Source organism: Gymnoscopelus braueri, assembly GCF_963280865.1.
Source record: "Gymnoscopelus braueri genome assembly, chromosome: 11".
Classification (NCBI taxonomy): domain Eukaryota; kingdom Metazoa; phylum Chordata; class Actinopteri; order Myctophiformes; family Myctophidae; genus Gymnoscopelus; species Gymnoscopelus braueri.
In genome coordinates, this window is record NC_137613.1 from 26,431,921 (window position 1) to 26,453,786 (window position 21,866).

Consider the following 21,866-nt stretch of genomic DNA (forward strand, 5'->3'; position numbering starts at 1 on the left):
CAGCTGTGAAAATGAGAGAGAGAGAGAGAGAGAGAGAGAGAGAGAGAGAGAAAATAATGAAACTAGTTCTCAGCACATTACTGAACCACCCGCCACCACTGTTAAGCAAGCCGTTCAACTCAGCATAGGCAAAGCTCTCTTTCCAAAGTTTAACCCTAAAACCCATACTTTGTTGTACAATGGTGGCGTGCAAAAATACCAGTTATAATTGATCAGCTATCTTTATTATCTTTGATAATGTTTGGAAAACAAATTTAAACTGAACCCAAAAAAGGCTCTGTTAGAGGCGCTAGCTGTCTTTGACGGGGTATGTATATGCGCGTGTGTGTGTGCGTGTGTGTGTGTGCGTGCGTGTGTGCGTGCATGTGTGCGTGTGTGCGTGCGTGAGTGTGTGTGTGTGTGTGTTTGAGCCACTGTGTGTTTGTCTGAATTTGTATCTACTCTCATTTGTATGTACTCTCTATCAATTTGTATCTATCTCTGTATGTGTCTATGCAACATCGACTTGTGTGTTTGTGTATTGGGCTTAAGAATATTTATAGGTGAGTCGAGCAAAGGGGGAGGACGCAGGAAATGAGGTGACACATTATGCTCGAAAATTGGACTGAAAAATCTGCTGGGAAAACAAGAGAGAGAGATGCTGAAGAATGACTCATTCCTCCAAGGGAGAACAGGAGGATAAATAGAGGGGAAATGCTCGAATAAGTCAAGAGGGAATGGTGAAATAGTATAAAGTTGGCAGTGAAAAGTGTGAAGCATGTGATAGAAAGATAATGGAAAGAGTTTTCAGCAGGCACGGCGCCCAGATTTCGATTTTGGAATGGACAAAGTAATTTCGGCTGCATGGGCCATTACTTTTTGCACATGCCAGGGCTTTTATGTCATGCCAGGGTTGCAATTTAATATTGTGTAGGGATGTGCATGACTGACCAAAATAAAAATTCTAATAGACAGTCTATTGTTCTTAAGATTTGATGACCCCCTCCCCTCCCCTACGTGTATCGTATTCTCCATGAATTGAGTATGTGGGGATCTCATTTGAAACGAGCCATTGCGGCTTTTATGAGCGATCCATTTTAGCTGACCTTGTATTGTAAACTGTACTTCCATGTGCTTTTTCTAAAGTATTCAATCAATCAATTGTAGGCAACTTGAGATAAAACGGCCATCACCATAAGAGAAAAAGCACTTCCACAGTGCATAGATTGTGTAGGTGAAAGCCACATGGTTCAGCCATGCTTTGAACCGCTTCCAATCAGGTGTACCTATTTTGGGCGTGTCATTAAATGTAAAAAGAAAAGAGGAAAAATTGCAGATCTACAAGCTCACACTGTGTTGCAACACTGTGAGCTTGTCGGCTATTGTCCTGTAACACTGTCGTACAATTAAGTATAAAATAGGGCTTGTTAATCCAGCCTTTCTTCTATTTTCTTTCCACAAGTGTCACAGCTTCAGTAAATATCAGACTTACTGTAGATAGTATCCAGTATCTACTAGATACTAGATGGACCTCAACATAAGACTAAAGCTGGCTACATGCTTCAGCCGACATCTAAACTTAGTTTGGACAGGGTAGGCAGCAATAAGAACAATGTGATGCCATTCAGAACTTCTGCAGTACCTGTCAGAACATTATTCAGCTGTTTTTGCACCTCTCCGATGTTCTGACTAAAGTTCCGACAGAACATCATCTGTGATTGATCAGACACTTGATGTACTCATGATTCATACTGTTTTATTTTTGCAATCTGTCAGCAATGTACCATGGACTGTTTTGAGGAAAGGTTACCTGCGGATAATCTCTCTCTATGTGTTGAGCCTCCTTACATGCGGTCCGTATTCGCCCTCATTGCTCTTCCACACCGGCACCACGGTCAGAAAATAAACAGTCTACAAGTATTGTATTATTCTTATTGTGTATTCTCGTATTGTAGCACTCGTCTTGTCTGTGTCATTTCACATGATATCACAGACAAATGTCAAAGCACATTGTTGGAAATAAACAGCGAGTGGGATGGAAATAAACAGGGAATGTATACAGCACTCCAGTGCTGTACAATGCCAGAGTTGTTGATGTTGATGAGTTGCGTCAGTGAGGGGTCAGAAACACTATGTTTCTGGCCCGATGGCGTGAACGGAGATGGCACAACTTTCCTATCTCGATGGCACTGTACAATGCTTCAGCAAGCCGCAAGGTATTGATAGACAGGAGTGGGCGGGGTTAGGCCACACCCACAGCACCTAGCCTGGTTCCCCCGCCCAATTTTGAACCCTTCCCTCAAACCCCCCAATGTTAAACTGAAGCTGTTCAACTCAGCATATAGCAAGGTTTCTCTTCCGCAATGTCATGCTGAAGAATATAATGCACACACACACACACACACTCCACAAAAGAGCTGACATCATCGGATCTCCTCTCGTTCATCTCATTCAGTTTCTCCGCCCCCACCCACCTTGACAATGTACACTCACCTGACTCACACAGCTCCATATAGAGTCTATACCTGCCCCCCCCCCCCCCCCCCTGTGCAGAGCTCTCCCTCAGATCGTCACCGTGGGGTGGAAAGCTTGTATGTCAAAAGCTGTGACTTTTCAGGAAATGGACAAAAAGAACCTGCGTTCGAAAGGATACAGTGTTGCAATCTTTTGTCACATGCTCTTATTAATACTTTTCATTGGTCAAATATTTTTAAAACCTTCAGACAGACTGACAGACTCACTGTCACATTTGTTCAAAAAGTACCCAAAATAGCTCACTACGCATTGTGGTGCAATGTGATGCGAAGCCATAGTTTCGCTTACTTTGTTTCGACACTCTTGCATGCACGAAGTAGGGCATTGATTCACAAACACGGACATAAAAAAGTTGAAATGCAGAGAATGATGCAAGGTTTCTGCCTGACAGCGACAGTGTGACAGGTGAGTGCAGCAGCAGCAGCAGCAGAGTGCTGCTGGCAAATGCCTTCAGGCTCCGCAGCGTGAGGTGACAGCCAGGAGGAACACGCTGCTGGTGAGATGAAGCCATATGGAGCACTGCTGGCCTCTCCTCTGACCCGGCAAGATGCTGCATGCTCCCCCTGAGTTGTTGTTCGACTCTTGAGAACAATTTTAAGAACGTTCCGGACCATGGGGTCCGGAACGTTGGGGACCATTGGGTCCGGAACCCATGGGGGGACCTTATGGGTCCCCCCATGGGTCCCGGAACGGAGAGTCTTATGGGGAACAGAGGGACATGGGGGGGGGGGGGGGGGGACAGGGGTAGTGTATTTCCTTAAGTGGTTCTCAATGCGGTTCTGGCAACGGGTGGAGAGGATGTCCTCGCTGGCAAGGAGGGACAGAAAGAGAGAGAGAGAGAGAGAAAGAGAGGGAGAGGGAGAGGGAGGGAGAGAGAGAGAGAGAGAGAGAGAGAGAGAGAGAGAGAGAGAGAGAGAGAGAGAGAGAGAGAGAGAGAGAGAGAGAGAGAGACTGGGAGGTAAATGGCCATTGTTCTGACGTCAATGCCTTTTCTTAGCAGTCCCCCCCGTCTTCTGACAAGGACATGTCCACAGGCCTGGTGCTGAGGGTGCAAACCTCTGTTACCTAACAGGAAGGAGACTGGGGCAGTGCCACAGTAGCAACACAAACACACACACACACACACACACACACACACACACACACACACACACACACACACACACACACACACACACACACACACACACACACACACACACACACACACACACACACACACACACACACACACACACACACGTGCACACTCTCACATGCTTTGACATGATTTGTCAAACCTGTATGAATGTATATTTGCGTGTGTGTGTGTGTGTGTGTGTGTGTGTGTGTGTGTGTGTGTGTGTGTGTGTGTGTGTGTGTGTGTGTGTGTGTGTGTGTGTGGTGTACGCACGTCCATGTGTTTGTGTGGACACATTCTGCATGCCTTTCAGTTTTGTTTCTCATTGAAAGAATCCTTCCGCCGTACTTGACTGATCAGTGTCTTTTCTCTGGTTCCATCGATTGCTCGCTTTAGACGTAATTGCTGTGAAGTGTTTGCCGGAAATCAGTCTGGTCTCGTCTCGTTAATTACTTTCTACTGACAAACCTTTCTCAGTACATGCACGCGTACATGTGTTTTTCCCCATTTTCTCTCCAATGTATTAGTTGCCAATTCACATGTGTGCTGTCACTGCCCAACTGTTGGTCTGAGGAGGGTGTACAGTACACTAGTATTCTCAACAGGGGCGGTATAGCCCCCCAGGGGTCGTACAGAGAAGTTTGGGGGGTGCTGGTAGTAATATTCTTTAAAGGGGGTCAGTATTATGTCAGTATCATGTTACATGATACTGACCATGATACTGACCATGATACTGATACTGACATGATACTGACCATGATACTGACATGATACTGACCATGATACTGACATGATACTGACCATGATACTGACATGATACTGACCATGATACTGACATGATACTGACCATGATACTGACCATGATACTGACATGATACTGACCATGATACTGACATGATACTGACCATGATACTGACATGATACTGACCATGATACTGACATGATACTGACCATGATACTAACATGATTCTAACATGATACTGACCATGATACTGACATGATACTGACATGATACTGACATGATACTGACCATGATACTGACCATGATACTGACCATGATACTGACATGATACTGACCATGATACTGACATGATACTGACCATGATACTGACATGATACTGACCATGATACTGACATGATACTGACCATGATACTGACATGATACTGACCATGATACTGACATGATACTGACCATGATTCTAACATGATTCTAACATGATACTGACATGATACTGACATGATACTGACATGATACTGACCATGATACTGACATGATACTGACCATGATACTGACATGATACTGACATGATACTGACCATGATACTGACATGATACTGACCATGATACTAACATGATACTGACCATGATACTGACATGATACTGACATGATACTGACCATGATACTAACATGATACTGACCATGATACTGACATGATACTGACCATGATACTAACATGATACTGACCATGATACTGACATGATACTGACCATGATACTGACATGATACTGACCATGATACTAACATGATACTGACCATGATACTGACATGATACTGACCATGATACTGACATGATACTGACCATGATACTGACCATGATACTGACATGATACTGACCATGATACTGACATGATACTGACCATGATACTGACCATGATACTGACATGATACTGACATGATACTGACCATGATACTAACATGATACTGACCATGACACTGACATGATACTGACATGATACTGACCATGATACTAACATGATACTGACCATGATACTGACATGATACTGACCATGATACTAACATGATACTGACCATGATACTGACATGATACTGACCATGATACTAACATGATACTGACCATGATACTGACATGATACTGACCATGATACTAACATGATACTGACCATGATACTGACATGATACTGAAATGATACTAACATGATACTGACCATGATACTGACATGATACTGAAATGATACTGAACATATTATATTCCATTATGGTATTTTTTACTTTTACTTAAAGACGGGGTGCCGTGATTTTCAGTGATTCCCCCCCCCCCCCCCCTAAAACATAATAATCAGGTATTATGGTTATACTAGGAGGAAGATTTTTTTCAAAAAAGTGTAGAGAAAGTGTTAAAATTATGTTTTTATGTGGGCACGCCTCCAGTTCATTAAGTATACCTGGTTCTCACCTTAGCACCTCCTCCACCACCACCTTAGCACCACCCACCTGTCCTAGTCCCTCCTCCTCCTCATGCCCACACCTGTTGTGTTATGATAATGAGGGGGAGGGTATATTTTTACTGTGTCATTAAAGTGCTGTTTTTCTATTGGCACGTTTGACCCTCAAGTTTTCAGCCTCCAGGAAGAAACTCAAAATAGTCAGAGAAGACATAAAACACCATAAAAACACCACCTTAATGAAGTTCTATCAACCTCATAGACACATGAAAAACAGAAAAAGTGCAAAACCATGGCACCACCTCTTTAAGTAAAACATTGGAGTACTTCCTCCACTACTGATGAAGGCATGTACATTTATAAAGTGTGTGTTTCTCTGGAATGGTGCCAGGCCTCTCTCTACCAGGGGTCTTAAAAAAAATCAGGCCAAGGACACCTTAGCAAGGACCCCCTTCCTTATTGTACGCTCAAAACATGTTGCGTTTTGAGCTTGCACATCTACAAAAAGAAGAAGAAAGAAATCACATCAAAGATTGGGTGGCCCCCTGTAGTAACTATCAGGACCCCCCCAGGGGTCCCGGACCACCTGTTCAAGACCCAGGCAGGCTCTACATAATGGCAGCCTATACCGGTGTGTCCAGGAGAAAGATAAGCAGTGGAAGAGAGAGAGGCATGCTGAGGATCAGAAGAGAAGAAGAGGGGAGAAGAGAGCCTGGAACGACCAAGGCTTTGATGAATAACTGCGGTACAGCTATTGACAGCAGCGCTCTTCAGTGCTGCGGCTGTGTGTGTGTGTGTGTGTGTGTGTGTGTGTGTGTGTGTGTGTGTGTGTGTGTGTGTGTGTGTGTGTGTGTGTTTCTGCACCTGTGTCTGTATCTCATGTATCTAATTCCTGTACTGCAGCGGCTCTCAAACATTTTCATCAAGGAACCCCAAAATCATTATGTATTATTTTGTGCCAAAGACCCCCATAAGAGAAGATTTGTGTTGTTAAAATGTAAAAAGAAAAAATGCCCAAAATAGACAATCTACAAATAGTCAATCTACAAGCTCACAACGTGAGCTTAATCTACAAATAGTCAATCTACAGAAATGGATTGTACTAACTGCTCTCTGATGAATCTGTCTTAATGTTGTGTACTTACGGTATATCGATTATTGTACAGTATGTTGTTGTTCCATTGCTTTTACTGCTGCTGTAAACCAAAATGCCCCTTTGTGGATACTAAAGCTTTACTTTACCTTACTTTACCTTACCTTACCTTACCTTACCTTATCTTATCTTAGCATGCCACTTTCTTGAAGAACATTCACAGCACAGTCAAGATTTTGTACTCAATTGAATCTACAAAATGATTGAGCCTTTGATAAATGTAATTTTGCCACCTTAGTATTCTGTGCATGCGTGCGTGCGTGTGTGCGTGCGTGCGTGCTTGCGTGCACTGGAGGTGGAGGACAATGGTTAACAGTTTGAACTGATTTCTTTCAACTTTGTTCACTACATGGTCCTGTTATCCAATATACCATCAATTCCCTCAGCACCCTCTCTCTCACACACACACACACACACACACACACACACACACACACACACACACTCACACTCACACTCACACTCACACTCACACTCACACTCACGCACAGGTGCAAGCATGCATGTGTACACATACACATACACACACCTTTTAAATGAATCCACTAGAGGTACACACAATACACACTCATTCAGTTCATCTAGGTACACACACACACACACACACACACACACACACACACACACACACACACACACACACACACACACACACACACACACACACACGCACGCACACACGCACACGCCTCTCGGTATGCCTTACCTCCAGGCTTTTGTCAGATTATTGCCAGTGTGCTCTCTCATTAGAGGGAATGGGAAGACATTTACCATCCTGACTGCAGGAGGAGAGAGAGTACACTTCTCTAGCTCTGTTCCCTCTCAATTTCTCCTCTGCACCCCTTGAAATGAACACTCACATACCCGTAAAAACCTCCTCCTCTCTCTCTTTCCCCCTCTCTGAGTCACTCAGCTGCTTCTCATTGCAGTCGAACCATCCCATTGTTCCCACAATCCCCATCATAGTGTTTCTTCATTATCCTTATGCCGTCTGTCCGTGTATGCAGTGGTGGAAGAAGTACTCAGATATTTTACTTAAGTAAAAATAGCAATACCACAATATAAACATACTCTGTTACAAGCAAAAGGCCTGTGTTCAAAATGTTACTTGAGTAAAAGTACAAAAGTATTGGCTTCAAATTATACTCGAAGTACCAAAAGTAAAAGTAATACGATGTTTGAAAATAGCAGATCTACAAGCTCACAACGCATCGCACCGCGTAGTGAGCTTGTAGATCTAGATGTAGGCTATATTTTCAAAGAGCCTACATATAAAATAGGGCTAAAGTGGTTAATGCATGTTTTATAATGTCATAATTTATATCTGCAAAGTAACTAGTAACTAAAGTTTTCAAATAATTGTGGTCAAGTAAATGTACTTGGTTACTTTACACCACTGCGTGCGTGTATATACATATGCGTGTACATACATACGTCTGTACATTCATATGTCCATATACGCCTGTCCGTCCGCCCATGTGCGCGTATGTACGCCTGTCCGTTCATATGTCCGTCCCTACATCCATCCATCCGTACATCCATAGGCCTACGTATGTATTTGGCACAAATGCCACTTGGACTCAAAGATCAACTGATGATTAAACTAGGTTTTCAGAGGGTCAAAGGTCAAGGTCACTGTGACCTCATGTCCGTCCCATTCTCGTGAATGCAATATCTCATAGGGTCATCTCAGCATTGCGTCATATAAGAACTGTGTTCCAACAATAAACAAATATGCCACGATGCAATTGAGATCCTATGGTGTTTTCAATAAAAGAAATAAAATAACTGCCTGACCCAGGGGGTTATGGCCTCTAGCTGCGTCAGATTTTGGTGCTCTTTAGAGAGAATAGAGAGTATAGATTTAACTCCTGAGATGCTCTCATGTTTGGGGACTAGTACTACATGGTGTCTGTTCTCTCCCACTGTTCTCATATTATTTAATCTCTTCCTCGCCCTCCCTCCCTGCTTTCAAAGTGACCTCCAGCACCGCTTTTAAATCTGCGCTAAGTAAAGGGCATCCTTGTGCTGTTTGAGATCATAAAATTGCTGTAGTTCAGGGTCTTAGCCACCAGGAGGTGTTGGAATGATACCTGCACCGCAGACCACTATTATTACCAACAGCCAGGGCAGAGGGAGAAGAGAGGATAGATATTTTTCATGTTGACAAATGGCTAGTGTCCAAAAAGGTAGATTTCAAATAGATTGTATGCCACACTACACAGCATGCATGGAGATCAAACTTTTAAGTCGTCTAGTTTTTTTGTTCATTTTTTTTTACAAAAAACAAAACAAAAAAAGACACAACGTATCTTGATCTATTTTCAGTATTTGTAATATGATGAATTATACTGTAGAAACTTAAGTGGTTAAAACGTATGGTAATGTTTAATAGAAACTCTAAAGATTGTTTTGCCTGGTAGTTCAACGAGCTGCACTGATCTCCCTGTGAGTTGCAGGGTCCTGGGTTCAATTCTGGCTCCAGGTGTCTTGTCTGGGGCTGTCTCTCCACTCTTTGGCCTTGGTTTCCTATCTCTCTATACGCTCCTATCTAATAAAGCAATACAAATGCCACACACAAAAATGAGCCGATGAAGACGATAGCTATAATTGCAGTGCAGATAATTAGCTTCGCAATCAACAACATTCTGTCATTAATTCCTGTCTCTAATCACGATTGTGGAGAGATTATTCTATAAAAAGAAAAAAGAATATTGCCTTTGGTGAGTTTGGGGAAATAGATTCTTTATTAGTCCTTGCGGAAATTCCTTTTGTGCCAAGTAACCATTGGGACACAGAACAATGGGGATAACTATGGCCTCAAGTATCACCATCGCTCATTTGAACATAATGCTCTCTCCAAAATGCCTCCCTTTTTTAAAGATGTATTTTTGGCATTTTTATGCTTTATCTCAGACGGGTCATTGCAGAGATACAGGACACCAAGGGCAGAGGGAGAGGAGAGACGTGCAAAAAAATATGAGGTTTGGATTCAAAACCAGGTCCCTTGACTGCAAGGGACCTGGTTTTGAATCCAAACCTCATCTTTTTTTTTAAAGAAGATGATAAACACTTATTTGCTCGGTCAAGTCCCACTTATCTTTATGCGTAAAGTTTTAAAGACAAAAAAAAACTGGAAAACTTAAAATTTTAATGTCAAAAGCTCAAAGAGAAAATGAGGATATAACACTATGTAGCTCAGTGGGTTAGATGCATGCTTCATATGTCCAAGGCTATGGTAGACCCCCACCCAAATCTGAGACTGAAAGCTCTGTACCTTTTGAAAGCTTAAATCCAAAACAATAATCAAAGTTCTTGTAGTCAGGAGTACATAGAATATGAGAAAAAAAAAAGTTTTAAGAGCTTGAAGTCTTAATTGTCTCTGCTCTCGCATATTAGGAAAGTGAACGTGCAAAAGATTAAAGAATCAGAATTAAGCATTGCCTGAATTGAACAGTCATAAGGCATGAAGATCGTACAGTATGGGTGTGTCAGGCTAGTACTGGAATACGAAATGCATGAAGGGAATTGTAGTAACACTGTGAAAGGCCAAAAACAGTCAGGAAGAGGAATTTTCTGTCAATATGGGTTTCATTGTAATCATTGTTGTTTCTATAGAATATATATTATAATCATCCACATTAACTGAAATGCAAACCTATGCCCCTGGTGCATTCTCTGGCTGGTGATACAGTAATGGCCTCGTCTCATACTGATGTGTTTGGCAAAGCTACTTTCCACTTTGCACCTCATTAGCTCAGCCTGCTAATGGCCATGCGTGTTGAGCCAATATTCAATTAAAACTCATAATGAGCCTACAACAGCAATGGCTGAAGATGACAGTGGCAAATGTGGATGACAATTAAACCCCGTCGTTAAATGTACATTATGGAACACAAATGCGAGAAGGAGAGATGGGAAAGACTTACATCTAATGGTGACAGAGTCGGTGTCAATTGGAATCCATTACTTCCCCTATTATATTGGATAGCTCATTCTGAGACGATGAAAATTGTTTGGTTATTTGTACTGAATTGCGCAGCAGCCGTTGCTTCTTAAGGGTCTAAGTTAAGACTTTTTCTCCCCAATTTAGTCATTATGCCAATTAATTCCTTCCCACACACATTTCTGTTTATTGTCACTGCTGTTGTATCCGACTGACTCACCCATAGACATATAAAGGTAGACGCCTCCTCTGGCTCTGAAGCGTCGGCATCTCGGACGCACTTCCGCTTCCTCTATGCTTCTGGGGGGCAGCTGGAAATTTCCGTGTGCGTCACAGAAGGGGGCGTTCAGTAGGCCAATCAGACGCAGGTGGGCGGGACAACTAGATTCTGACAAGTCCTGGAAAAGACGCGCTGTGGTTGGCCAGTAGTCAACACGCTGTGATTGGCCAGTGCCCGCTCCCCCCGGAAATATGGTGGCCACCATACCAAGCATGTCGCTCCAATGAACTGCAGAGGCCAATGAGGTATCTAGGTTTCTATATCTGTGGACTCACCTGCCAGTGAGGAGCCTCCACCGGGAGGACGTGGAGCCTCCGTCCTGCTCCTCCATGCCCAGCACTCCCTGCATGCTGACATGGTGCCGCCCCGAGCCCCCCAGTCCATAGGAGTACGTGCAGTGACAAATATCACCCTCCCAGCCCGGCTTCCCTCCCCTGAACATGGGCCAAAAAAACCTATAGGCTCTGCAGTGGTGGGCAGGTACTTTACCACTGCACCATCCCAATCCTGTTCATTTAACTCAATTGTACACTGTAACACACACACACACACACACACACACACACACACACACACACACACACACACGCACACGCGCACACACACACACACACACACACACACACACACACACACACACACACACACACACACACACACACACCACCCAAGGTTCACTCTGGCCATATTCCTGCTTTCTCCTTTGTCTTATAGCTCATAGAGGCGCAGCAGAGGAGCAGTGATTTAGTAGCAGTGTATACCACAGAAAGCTGAGCCCTGGAGGGCTGGCTGCACAGAGCTTTATCAGCCAAACTCCATCTTGCATCGGAGGGAAGGAAGGAGGAACTCGTTTAGATGTTGCCGCGTGCAGCAGCTGATAGCACGGCTGAATTATGATCCCACCGACTCCCTTTATTCTTCGTCTGACAATGGTCCTGTGTTTTCTTTTGCTCTTTCTCTTTCCGAATTTAAACTTTGGTGCACAACGTTCTCACGCACCTGAAATAGCCCTGTAAGCTTGTAGATCTGCTGTCTTCGGCACGTGACACCATCACACGGCATACGTTGCAAGGCAACCATGCAAGGCACACACACACACACACACACACACACACACACACACACACACACACACACGCACACACACACACACACACACACACACACACACACACACACACACACACACACACACACACACACACACACACACACACACGCACACACGCATGCACACTACTGCAACATAAGAGGGAATGCTCCATGTGTTGCTTTCCCTGAGGCTAATCATTTCTTTCTCCTCTCTCACATAGGCTACATGCTTTGATAAAGTACTGCAGTAGTGCAATAAAGTGCTGCAGATGAACAATATAATCTGGACTCTGTCCCCGAGAGCTTTGCAGAAAATGATTATTGCTCTGGAATCAAATTATGACCCAAAGCAATTATTGCCTTTATGTGTTGCGCGTGTGTGCACGTGTTTGCATTGGCAAGTAGATAGATAGATGGATGTTAGTGTGTGTGCTCTACAGTAGGTGTGGGCTCATGGTTGTCGTACTGTTAAATCACACGACTTAACTATATTAATTATTATGAAGGGACATATTTCTGGAACACTCTTATACAGCAGATGTGTGTCTGATGTCTGTGATCTGTTTTTGTCATACAAATAGCACATTTGTGAGAGACGCACTGTGACACTGCCACATAAATTTGTGAAATAATGTATTTCCTGTCCAGGTATGATGAGTATTGAAAGAAAAAGATACACAAGAAACATAACATACTTGGTGATAACAGGGGAATATATTGGTTAAAATATGGTTGAATATTTAACACCTAAATGTAGTGTACGGAAAACATGTTTTGTTTTGTGTAAGGTGATTATGGCCATTATGATTCATTTTCTGTTGACATGGTTAACTCATAGGGGGAGCTGTGGGGAAAAAGCAGCACATGTAGCAAAAGTTCCACAGGAAGTGAGGTATCAGAAACAGCTATAAAAGGACAGGAAGTGAGGCCGCCGGGGGTTCCATTTTAGATATTGAAAAAGAGTGTTTGGTGGTGTTTGAGAAAGAGACTTTTGTAAGCCTAAACTAAACCAAAATCAGGAATTAATAAACCACTGAGTAGTGGGGCCGAAGAACTTTGGGAGCTGGAAGGAGAGAAGTTTGGTCGAGGAACATTTCTGAGGGTTTAGCTCTGAAGCCAGTCAGAGCTTTTGGACAAAGGAACCCATGTGGCCTCCTGACTTGAAGGTTGGGTGAGGAATATACTTTTTTTTAATGCAATGCATTGCCTTTTCATTTGATGACTTTGGCATTTACTTGATTTTCGGAAAATAGAAGATCGACAATATCTGTTGGATTACTTTTGGATTACTTTTGGATTTCAATACTCATTGGAGACATTTAAAAAAACTTTGCGTTTGCCTGACTAAAGAACTGAGTTTGATCGGTTTCATTTGTATTTTTTAAGTGTACTGATCGTTTACTTGAATTTAATTATTTTGTTTGATTAAGAGTGGGTCAGATAACGTACTACATTTCATTTCAAAAGCAACAGCTTTGTGTTTTCCTTTTGGTCTGCGATACAGTTTGTTTACAGAATAAATAATTACTGCCGCAGGTACAGGACCTTTATTTCTTTAATATAACTCAACTAACAACTTTATAGTTCTGATAGTTATAGCACGTACGCACGCACGCGCACACACGCACACACGCTTGTCCAACTCCAATCCTCTCCTATGTGGAGAGGTCTACTCATTATGCAGTAAAACGGTTGTAGGCAGCATCCCTGGACACTGTCACAACGTCAGAAGACATTTACACTGTGCAGCTGAGCTCCTCCTCTGTGAACACACACACACACACACACACACACACACACACACACACACACACACACACACACACACACACACACACACACAGAGAGAGAGTCACACACACACAAAGAGAGACGTACACACACGTACACATTATGGATAATAAACATTTAGATGCAGAGGAGGGCATCTTTCTGACCTGAGTCGTTAACCAATTAACAAGCCAATGATTGAGTCATCAATTTGATGATTCACATTGTGTGTGCCGTGTGCGTGCATGCGTGTGCGTGTGCGATCACACAGGATGGAAGCACAGTATCATAGTGACAGTAAAGAAAATAACGTTTTTTTCTTGTTGTATGCTAATGGTGTAGCATTAAAGAAAACAAAAAGTGAAGAGGGCTCAAAGCAATGTTAAACTTTGTTTAATGTTCTGTTTTTGACAGGATAAAATGACTACTAGCATTCATAAAACAATAAAACAGAAAACTTGTAAACAATATTCATGGTTATTATAATTGGTTTTATGAATTACAAAGCATCATTAAATGTGTAATAATTAAAAGCCAAACAAAACAAAAGACATCTCAAAACAGCATAAATAAGAAATAAAAGAACATGATCATATTTGTCCTTGCCAAATCTGCTTCAATGCTGCTGAATCAAATACAGCATAACTTTTTCTTTTACCACTGCCGAAATAAGAAAAATTGAACAATACTGTCAACACAAAAATATTGCCATAAATGAGCTATCAAAGACTCAGCTTTTCAGAACTACAGGATGAGTGCAACTAAAATCATGCCGTAAAATCGATTCTTATTTTTTTTAGCTTCTTGTGGAAAATGATCCCGTGTCTCTGGGTCCAGCGTAGCTTGAAATCTGACATCCCCTGCCAACATAGCATGCACCAACAGGACGTGCAATAACCCCACGTTTGCAACTACTTTTGCCTGCGCACCTCACCGGGTATGGTCTAGTCTACATAATCTACCTTATTGTAATCATGGCATTATTGTTAGTATTACTATCAGTGGTGGAAGAAACAGTCATGTTGGTTTTTGTTTTGTTTTATTGAGTAAAAGTAGCAATACCAAAGTAAAAGTCCTGCATTCAAAACCTCACAATTATACAAAAGTATTATCATCAACATTAAAGTAGCAAAATAAAAATAGTCATTATGCTGAATTCTGAACCATATCATTCTATTGGATTATAACTATTGATCATAAACCACTTAAGCCCTATTTAATGCTCAGGCTATTCACAAATAGCAGATCTAAAAGCAGCACAACACATTTTTCAGCTTGTAGATCTGCTATTTTTGAAAAACAATTAAAATATTGTTGTAAATTAATGATTAGATTCATTACTAATCTAAATATGTGAAGTAACTACATTAGTAAGTAAAGCTGTTAAAAACATATAGTGGAGTAAAAAGTACATTTGATTCTGTGATGTATTGTAATATATAAGTATTGTCTCTGTCGGCTTTAAACCACATACTCTATGTCCAAAACTGTTATTTTGCAAAAGTAGCAGATCTACAAGCTCAAAATGTGTCGCTTCACGCCACGTTTCGGGCTTGTAGATCTGCTACTTTTGATACTTTAGTCTGACACTGTAGTGTGATCAGTTAGGTGTTAGGACATTAATTTACAAAAACACAAAGATAAAATATGGACATAAGAGGTTTCTGCCCGACAACAACAATAAGTATAATAAAGTATAAAGAAAAGGTAATACTAAAATACCTTGAAATGCTACTTATTATTGATCATAGAAAATTAATAATAGACAATAGTCAATCATTATCTAAACAATAGATCCATAACAACATGACATGTTGATGACATCACATGAAGTGATGTCATATTTACAGTGTGGCTTTAAAAACATAAAAGTTAATTTTGGATGTTCATCTTGACCACAAGATAATCACATTCTATGAAAATATATTATACTCCATCATCATCATCTTCATCAATCATGTCAAACTACATCATCCACAGTTACACTGACCTTTCCTGGTAACATCTTCAGAGGGACAGTATCACAAGTGTGAATGTATGGAAAGAGTGTGTCAGTGAAAGTGTTTGTGAAGGTGTGTATGTGTGTGTTAGTATCAGGATCAGAGAATGACAGCTTTCCTTCATTCCAGTCCAGCTGGACTCTGATCCTCTGAGGATTCTGCTTCAATGAGAGAACAGTGTCTGACCCTGTTGAGGAGCGTGCTGTGTATTTACCATTATAGAACCCTATACTCCATAATGGATCCACTCTGTCTCCCTTCCTCTGGAAAGACTCTGGTAACACACCCAGTACCCAGAGTGTATTGTCTCCAACCTCAACATCCCAGCTGTGAGTCCCTGAGTTAAAGCCTTCAGAACCCAGGACAAGTTTATAGTGGTCAAACCTCTCTGGGTTGTCAGGAAGATGTTGTCTTTCTCCACGTCTCACACTGGTCAGATCATTAGACAGGATGTATTCTGGACTAGCAGTGTTGGGGTCAAGAATGACAGGAGTGTAGGAGACAATGTCCTTCATCTTGTTCCAGACTCTGAAGGTCAGGTTGCTCAGGTGTTTGGTCACGTCTATCAGTGGTCCTGAGACCAGCTGTGGGTCCTGCAGTGTGAACTGGACTTTTTCCATTGTGGTCTTGTAGTTCTGCAGGAATGAGATGTGTTCGGCTTTCAGCTTCTCCTCTATGGCTCCGATTGTGTTTGAAAGGGTTAATATGTCTCTGTTCAGACCCTCCATCTTCTCCTTCATCATCTGACTCTTCCGCTGCTCTTCATCCCTCAGTGCAGTGATGCTGGCCTCCTCTTCCTCTTGTAGAAACCAATGAAGCTTCTTAATTTGTTCCTTAATCTGCCTCTCTGTGTGCCGGGCCTGGGCCTTAAAGTGTTCTGCTGTTTGGTCACTTTTTGTTTTAACTTCATTAAATACCTTCAGTTTCTCTTGTAAAGGCTTCAGTGATTTCTGGACTTCCTCCTTGTGATCCAGAGCAGCTTCATCGATGGGTTTGAAACTGTGGTTGGTGTGTTTTTTAGAATCTCGACACACAACACACACTGGCTGTTGACATTCCAGACAGAACAGTTTGAGTTGAGTTGAGAGTTGAGCATGCAGACTGCAGAGATCCTCAGACCCTGACGAAGTTCTCTTACGTTTTGAGGCTCTCTGTCTCTCCTGTATGAAGTCCTCACACACGTTCTTCAGAGCCAGGTTACGGAGAGGATGATCTGTTGAATGTATTTCCTTACAAACTGGACATTCTCTCTCCACCAATTTTGTAGACAAGCGATACAGAAGCTGTGGCTACATGACAGTAGAACAGGATCTTTGAAGATGTCACGACACACAGGACAGGAATAATTAACTTCTGGAGGAGACGACATGGAAGCCATTTAGTCTCTGAATGAAGCTACAAACACTCTGCTCAATACAGGAAGTCAGTCAGTCGTAGGAAGTCAGTCAGTCGTAGTAACACTTCCTCCTCTAGAATGTTCCCTGAAGTTTACTTTCACTGTGAATCGTGGTTGTTGTTAAAGTCCATGCAGCTGACAGAGTCAGCAGCAGGTTCCAGTGGTCTGGGTCAGTATTCTCTCCTTTAGATGTGGAAAGACAGTCTGTCCTCCTCACTGGAAGTTGAGTTTCATCTGAAGGTGAATCATATTGTTTGTCTCTCCGTATTTTTGTTGACCGTGTCATCAGTGAGGAAAGTAAGATTAACAATCTCTCTCTCCTGATTAATGTCTCATGAGTCTGGCAAGGGGCGGGGCATCGACACGACCATAAATTGTTCCAAAGTTTGCTTCTTTATTATGTCCGAGTGGACTTTGACTGTTCAATGTGCTTTCTTTGCAATATACATATATTGTTTAAATGAACACTTCTTTTACATTTGTAATGTAATTACATGCCCAAAATAGGGAGGCCAGTTTTAAAGTGATTAATGAATGTATGGTTTCAGAAAGAAAACAATTGTTTGTAAGTATCTACTAAAATCTGATTAATCAGAAAAAATAATTAAGTTTTGCCTTATGCAAAACCAGTGCAATTCATGTGTGTTTAGGACACAGGGTGCAGAGTCAAACAAGAAGGAAGGTGACATTGAGAGTGTGACCTTTAGCTATAGGTCTTCCACATCATCATAGCTCTGCTTGCGGAGGTGGACACTGCATGCTTGTGGTCAGAGTGACTGCTGTGATAAACCACCTCATGTATTAGTGACAAGTTTTTATTTTAGCTTCAAACAACCAAAAATAACACCCAAAGAAGATTAGAGGTGTCAGTCGAGACAGTCAATAGTGTGTGCATGACGGGTGCGTAGGTAAGGATCAGATGTATAGAATAAAATGAAATAACCTGCACACTGTATTCACTTGCACTTTATTAAGGCAATGATTCGTTCATGCACCTTCTTCAGGAAAATTAAATGTTGCCTTAATAAAAGGTGTCCTTATTGTGCAAGTGAAGACGGTGTGCATGCAGGTTTTTCATAACAATGGCAAACAGAAAGGTTTTTAGCCGTGATTTAAAAGAGCTGCGAGTAGCAGCAGACCTACAGTTTCTGGTGCTTTGTTGCAGATGCTGCATAAAAACAGAACACTGCTTCTATGTAAAGCAGACCTTTTTCAGATGACCTGAGAGGTCTGGATGGTTCACGATTTTGCACAGAATATAGAGGGGGAAAAGGAGGGGGCTTAGTATTGAGCCCTAGGGGACACCGGTCTATATTATATACTTTTTCTCTCTCTCTCCCTCTCTCTCTCAAGCAATTTTCTTTATTGGCATAAGAAACATACATTTACATTGCCAAAGCAAAAGTGGAACAAAATAAAGAAATGTGTAAACAGAGCTGTGTTACATTGCAACTTAGAGAAGACTGTGTGTGTGTGTGTCTCTCTCTTTCATCCTTTTCTCATCCTCCATTGATCCACTCAATGCTCGTCCTTCTCTGTACCAAAAGCCATAAAGAGTTTTCAGCCCCAAATGAGAATTGAGTTTCTCTCCGGGATCAATAACTGTGTATGAACCACCAGTAAGGGTCTTTCAAAGGCATGCAGGGGCGCCGATGGCCTAGTGGTTAAGGTGCATACCACAAATAGGCTCTAATGTAGCCTGACAGCGACTCACAGGTTATTTTCCTGAGCCTGACGACCTTTGCTGCGTGTCACTCCCTGCCTCTCTCTCCCTGTTCCCTTTCTATCTCAACCGTACTATCCAAATAAAGGCAGAAAAGCCCCCAAAAATATATTAAAAAAAACAGAAAGGCATGCGGGCATACTGCGTAGAATTAACTCCATAGATAAACAAAGCTGTTGAGGACAGATAAGAGTCCATAAATATTCAAAGGCCGGTGTGTAGTTTCCAGTAAAAAGAAATACTGATTTGACCGCCATACAATGAATCCACACACTGCTCCACAATTGGACCTGTCACAATTATTACATAATCGCCTAATAGCAATTATTTGAGATAATCGCAATTATTTTGCACAATTGTCATAATCGTTTCCATGTTGAAATGTTCATAGATTTTCAAATTTTTAGTATTGGCTACAATAATTAATATGGCCTATTTAAGTTATTTGTCATATCTACCCTGTGCATTTTTTTAAATGGCAGATACAGAAATGTATCTTTTATGTTCCAATGTTCAATGTCAAATCTGATCAGAAACATACACATGGGTTTAGACTGGCACTTCATAAAGTCATTTAAAGTTGGTGTAACTATTTGAAAGCATGAAAACAGGTTAAGACTGGCCTCTTAATTTCCATACACAGGGAATGGAAGGTTTAATCGAGTGTGGCCTTCCCCTCCTGATTTGTGTAAGCTATTAGAGAAGTCAGCTAATGGCAGCATGTGTTAAAAGCTACCAAACATTCAGATAGGCAAACATTCATAAGCATCGAGCCTGCTTCATTTTCATGTCTGTCATGTTTTGCGTTTAGGACACAGGGTGCAGAGTCATACATGATGGAATAGGGAAATTGAAAGTGCAACCTTTATCTATAGGCCGTCCCCATCATTACAGCTCTGCTAAGCGGAAGTGGACACTGCATGCCTGGTGGTCAGAGAGACTGCTGTGATAAACCGCCTCATGTAGTGACAAAATAGTTTTTATTTTATCTTCAATCCACCAAAAAGAACATCCAAAGATCAGAGGTGTCAGTAATTTAAGGTTCTCAGGCTTTTAACACCTGAGTGTAAAAATGGACCCATAAGGATTAATTGAATGTGTAAAAGCCATAAAGAGTTTTCAGCCTCAGACCCAAATGAAAAGTGTGTGTGTGTGTGTGTGTGTGTGTGTGTGTGTGTGTGTGTGTGCACAGTGCGTGTGTGATCACAGGATGGAACCACAGCATCTAATTGACAAAAGGAAACGTTTTGTCTCATATTATGCTAATGGTGTAGCATTAAAGATTAAAAATAAACGTGTAAATATGATTCATAATTATAGTTTTAATGAATAACATGGCATCATTAAATGTGCAACAATTAAATGCCAAACAAAACAAAGGACATTTCAAAAGTAACAGCAAGTAAGCATAAATAAGAAACAAAAGAACATCTTGCTAGCACAATTTGCTTCAATGATGCTAAATCTAATTCAGCATTACTTATTTATTATTTATTTATTATTTGGGAAGGACGAGGTAAAAACAAAAACAACAAGGAAGTGAATAGAACCCTTATCTTCCTTCCTTCTCTCTTTTTTTCATGTATCTATTAGTGACAGTGCACATTAATCAACATGTCAGTTTTCACATCCATGTAAAAGAGCCAGAGTAAGCCAAAAGCAAATTTTCATCTGTAGTCCCTGAGCAGGCTGTTATAAAGTGGTGATAAAACTATCCATACAAAAACAGACATATCGATACAGTACAAGATTAACACAGTACAGGAGACAGAACAATTACAGTAAAATATGAGAAATGACACCAGTGACAAATAGAGCTGATAATTACCCATGATTAGAAATTTGGTTTGCTTTAAGCCATATCTTAAGGTTGAATTTGAAGGTCCAATAGTTGGTAGTCTCTCTTACTTCGGTAGGGAGACTATTCCAGTGATGGGAGGCTCTAACAGAGAAGACTGTTTAACCAAACACACGTCTGAATGGTACATCACAGTCCCCTCTGGTAGTTGCCCTTGTTGCTTTGCCACCTCTTTCCCTTCACTGTTTCAGTGGTGGAGGTGCAATCCCATTACAAAATGAGACAAGCACCTGCAAAATGTTTAAAGCAGACAATCCTTGATTCTGATTGGCTGGTTTCCGTTAAGTAGACGTGATCAAAGACACTATAATCTACTCCTTAGATCAGCTTATATCTCTCCTCTATTCCTAACACACCAGCGTCCACATGGCGAGTTATTGCATTTACAACCTTGCTGGCCAGGAGGTTGATTCTCCTTAAATGGATACATCCATCCCCTCCCACTCATAACAGATGGATCCATGAAATCTTGTATTGTATTAAACTTGAGAGAATAAGGTTCTCCCTTTGCCGGGAACTACTACTAGCCGGGAACTACTTTCTTGTTGTTCTCGTATTGAATTATTAAGAACTGTTTTAATTGGGACGTTGCCATATTTGTAACCATTTTAGAAAAGCAATAAGCCACGCAAGGTTTCAGTTTACCTTATTTTATAATGGCTGAGAGGGTCGGAGGCACTCGGTTGGCGCCTCGGGCCTCACTAGTCCCTCAGCCATTATAAAATACTCTGTAAACTGTGACCTCTAGTGGCATACACTCCAAGCTCACAGTTTCTAAACATATATTTTGCCATCACATCAAAGGTTGGTTAACAATAACCGATATAAAG

General features: G+C 41.6%; 1 protein-coding gene across 1 annotated transcript; it reads right to left on the bottom strand.

The window, feature by feature from the left end:
* Positions 1-3,507: 3,507 nt before the first annotated feature.
* LOC308095557 (butyrophilin subfamily 3 member A1-like) lies at positions 3,508-17,437 on the bottom strand (the record flags this gene model as incomplete). The annotated part of the gene is made up of 4 exons (XM_080442612.1): positions 3,508-3,579; positions 16,353-16,595; positions 16,791-16,919; positions 17,294-17,437. 4 exons carry the CDS (start codon positions 17,435-17,437, stop codon positions 3,508-3,510), a joined length of 588 nt encoding a protein of 195 aa, XP_080298738.1.
* Between the last annotated feature and the right edge of the window lie 4,429 nt (positions 17,438-21,866).